At 38.1% G+C, this 3,992-nt stretch overlaps 1 protein-coding gene across 3 annotated transcripts in view; it reads left to right on the top strand.

The window, feature by feature from the left end:
* The window catches only part of RBMX (RNA binding motif protein, X-linked), a 6,251-nt gene that overhangs the window by 1,066 nt on the left and 1,193 nt on the right, over positions 1 to 3,992 (top strand). For 2 of the 3 annotated variants that reach the window (XM_010832948.1, XM_010832957.1), the window contains exons 2-8: positions 926 to 1,054; positions 1,256 to 1,362; positions 1,806 to 1,977; positions 2,486 to 2,638; positions 2,918 to 3,032; positions 3,127 to 3,252; positions 3,353 to 3,435. In XM_010832948.1, coding sequence (XP_010831250.1) covers positions 946 to 1,054; positions 1,256 to 1,362; positions 1,806 to 1,977; positions 2,486 to 2,638; positions 2,918 to 3,032; positions 3,127 to 3,252; positions 3,353 to 3,435 — 865 coding nt within the window. In that variant the 5' untranslated portion in view covers positions 926 to 945. Of the gene's footprint in view, positions 1 to 925; positions 1,055 to 1,255; positions 1,363 to 1,805; positions 1,978 to 2,485; positions 2,639 to 2,917; positions 3,033 to 3,126; positions 3,253 to 3,352; positions 3,987 to 3,992 lie in introns of those variants that run through there. The other variant, XM_010832965.1, reaches the window with a different exon arrangement.

Below are 3,992 nucleotides of genomic sequence, written 5' to 3'. Positions count from 1 at the left end.
TTGAATTTTCTGAAGCGCCGCTGGTGGCAAAAGTTACTCCCTGACCGGGGGAGGTTGTTCTGGGCTCAATCCAAGTGTCGCCATTTTGTATTTTCCACGCGGTTTTTAATGACGGGTTTTAATTGGGTTCCACTGCAGCCTTTGAGTACTGGGTTACAGGGCGCGCTTCCACATTCCGTTATTTCGTATGAGATAATACTGACGCTTTTTAAAAGTCGGTAATGTGAGCGGGGCAGGGGCTGTTGACGGAGAGTCATAACTTGGTTAAAACTTGAAATTGCTGCTTAGATTTATTAGGAAATCGTAATGAAAGGAGCCAGAGTTCTTGGATTGGTCAGAGGGACCTGCGTTTGGTCTGTGACCTTGACTGAGTAGGTTTTTAAAAATCACTAGGGTAATTGGGATGGGATAATTGAATTTTTTAAGGCTTCCCTGGTGGCTCAGCGGTGAAGAATCTGCCCGTAACACCCAGGGTTTGATCCCTGGGTGGGGAAGATCCCCTGGAGAAGGGAATGGCTACCCACTCCAGTATACTTGCCTGGAAAATCCCATGGACAGAGAAGCCGGGTGGGATACAGTCCATGGGGTCGTGAGAGAGTTGGACACGACTTAACAACTAAAGAACAACAATTGAATTTTTAAAATGCAATAAATATAGTGTTTAAAGTAAAATGCGCTTTTTGAAGTGTTGTAGTTACTTAAGACTGCCAGAGTGGATTAAAGATGCAGGAATTAGTTAAGTTGGCTTTATAAGCCAGTTTATTAAACTGTCACTAAACTAATTACACAGGTTTTCTGGTGAGGCTTAAGAATTGCTTTCCGTGTATTATGTTAATGATTTTAGTAAACAAAAAATAAGCATGATACATAACATTGGGTAAACTTGAACTTTTTTTAAGGGAGGGTAACTTTTTTTTCCCAACAGATTTTAACCAGGGGGGAAAAATGGTTGAGGCAGATCGCCCAGGAAAGCTCTTTATCGGTGGCCTCAATACAGAAACCAATGAGAAAGCTCTTGAAGCAGTATTTGGCAAATATGGACGAATAGTGGAAGGTGAGTTATCTGAAAATGTATGCAGGGTTATTATAATTAAAAAGGTGAGCTATGATGACTTTGATTGCATTGATCACATGAAATGATAATGTGCTTTGTCCTCTAAGAAGTTCTGAGCTTGCTTTCTTTTTTACAGATTAATTTTTGTTTTTCCTTTTCAACTAGAGTAACACTTTTTTCCCCCTGAAAACTACTTTTTAGTTCTCTTGATGAAAGATCGTGAAACCAACAAATCTAGAGGATTTGCTTTTGTCACCTTTGAAAGCCCAGCAGATGCTAAGGATGCAGCCAGAGACATGAATGGAAAGGTAAGAGTGTCTTTAGGATACAATGTTTCCTAGTACTGTAAAATAGCACATTGTTACCCAAGTCTGGTGTAGGGCTGCTCTTGAATTTGAGTATAAACCTTTCCATGACCCTGCTACAGCACCTTGTAATTTCAGAAGGACCTTTTGTACTCAGTGTATTCTTAACCAAAAAATCGTTCAGTTTTAAATGTAATGTATGATACTTTGTATTATACTTCGGCTTTGCTTTTTGGTTATTTGTCTTAATAAGTTGGTAATTGTTTCACCTTGTTAAATTTTAGCAACTTTACCGATTACTTAACGTTTTAGTTCAAATAATATCTTAAAACTTTGAATGCTAAACAGAAAGGTAAAAACATTTTGAAGGACCTACTAGTGTCAGTGCATAGTGGATCAGCAAGTTCTCTTTTAAATACTTTTAATTAACCATGGATATTATTTAGTCCTTAGATGGAAAAGCCATCAAGGTAGAACAAGCCACTAAACCGTCATTTGAAAGTGGTAGACGTGGACCGCCTCCACCTCCAAGAAGCAGAGGCCCTCCCAGAGGCCTTCGGGGAGGAAGAGGAGGAAGTGGAGGAACCAGGGGACCTCCATCCCATGGAGGGCACATGGGTAATGACTTAAGTTTGATTTAGGCTTGGTATATAAATTAAGAACTGTAAATACATCAGTGTGTACTTTGGTTAATCTTTATTTTAAAGGCCTTAGCTTTTGAAATTGAGAACATTTTATTCATCTACCAAAGTGATTTCCTTAAGGGAAATATAGAAGGCATACTCAGTTAAATTAACAATGCCTTGAAATAATTAACAGTAAGCTAATATTTATCCAGATGAACTCATTCTATAGGGAAAAACAGTTATAGAAAAATTTTGATAGGTATTAAATAATTTGGGGGTTTTTTTTTGAAGTAATTTGAACCCTCAGTAGAACCCTTCAGTTCTACTTTTCTGATCTATACTAACTCATGTGTGTCTATATAGACTAACACGTCTCACAGTCTCTATATAGACTAACAACTAAAGATTCCCCCCCCAAACAGAAATGGTCTTGTTCTTGATCAAGCAAAACTTTTGTAGCTTTTTCATGTATTAACATGATTTTTTTTGTTCTAATGTAGATGATGGTGGCTATTCCATGAATTTTAACATGAGTTCTTCCAGGGGACCACTTCCGGTAAAAAGAGGACCACCACCACGAAGTGGGGGTCCTCCTCCTAAAAGATCTGCCCCTTCAGGACCAGTTCGAAGCAGCAGTGGAATGGGAGGAAGAGGTAAATGTTCTGTATATGACAGTCTATTCTACTATCATAACACAAGGATTGAGGTGAATCCTAAAAATGATATTTAAACTGTATCTAGATCACTTGAAGTCATGAAGTTAAATGCAGAGCATTGAAAATAATTTTGGCATAATTAAGAAATTTTAGAGGATTTCCTCATATACATCCATATTGTCATATTTGGTTGAATCACTGCTTTTCATTGCTTCAATGCAAATTTGTATTTTTACTTTGCTCTGGCTGTATTTTTAAAATTGATTTCTCCTTAAGCTCCTGTATCACGTGGAAGAGATAGTTATGGAGGTCCACCTCGAAGGGAGCCCTTGCCCTCTCGTAGAGATGTTTATTTGTCCCCAAGAGATGATGGATATTCTACTAAAGACAGGTAACAGAAAAGTATAGTAGCTTTTGTCTCTTAATACTTAAGGTTGAAGGAGAGCTTATCAGAAGTATGAACCAAGTTACTTTTGTTTCTTTAGCTATTCAAGCAGAGATTACCCAAGTTCTCGTGATACAAGAGATTATGCACCACCACCAAGAGATTATACTTACCGTGATTATGGTCATTCCAGTTCACGTGATGACTATCCATCAAGAGGCTATAGGTATGTGACTTGCTCTTGCTGCCATGGCTTGATGTAAAAACATTTTTTTAGCTGTAAAAACTAATGTTCTGGGGCTTATACATATTTCTTGTTAATATAGTGATAGAGATGGCTATGGTCGTGATCGTGACTATTCAGATCATCCAAGTGGAGGTTCCTACAGAGATTCATATGAGAGTTATGGTAAGATTTTGGTTGAGGGTCTCTGACTATCACCAGCTTGAGTTTTTAGGTTCATGAGCCAGTTTATTAGGCTGTTGTGGTGCTTGCTTTTAAAGGGATGTTTGCTTGCTTTTAAGGGGGTAATTTATTCAGCTGGGCTTTTCCTAGTCTTGTGAGGGGCTTTTGTTTTTTCTAAGTTTTTTTTGAGGCTGTTGGCTTGCTTTGGAGGGGATTTTGCTTGCTTAAATTGGCAGCCTTATGTGTTTTCCCCCAACAGTGAAAATACAATTTAAAAACTTTATTAACAAGATCAAATGTTTACCATTGCAATATGAAGGAAAGTCTACAGTTCAAAATTGCAACTTATCACTGGAAAGTTGGCTGAGTGTCTACTATAAAATAACAAGCTGTCTGGAATATCCTCTTGAAATACACACCGTCTTCAGTCTTTTCAAACAAACATTAAAACCCACCCATTTCCGTGTCTCAGCAGATGAGCAAATCCCTGTTAATGGCCAGCAATGGCAGAGTTTAAAACCTCCCAGTTAAGACAGTAAACGTTTAATACAAGAATTCTG

The sequence above is a fragment of the Bison bison genome, unplaced genomic scaffold (genome assembly GCF_000754665.1).
Source record: "Bison bison bison isolate TAMUID 2011002044 unplaced genomic scaffold, Bison_UMD1.0 scf7180017837531, whole genome shotgun sequence".
NCBI lineage: Eukaryota > Metazoa > Chordata > Mammalia > Artiodactyla > Bovidae > Bison > Bison bison.
The sequence above is the reverse complement of the archived record's forward strand: the minus strand, read 5'-3'. Positions and strand labels throughout refer to the sequence as shown.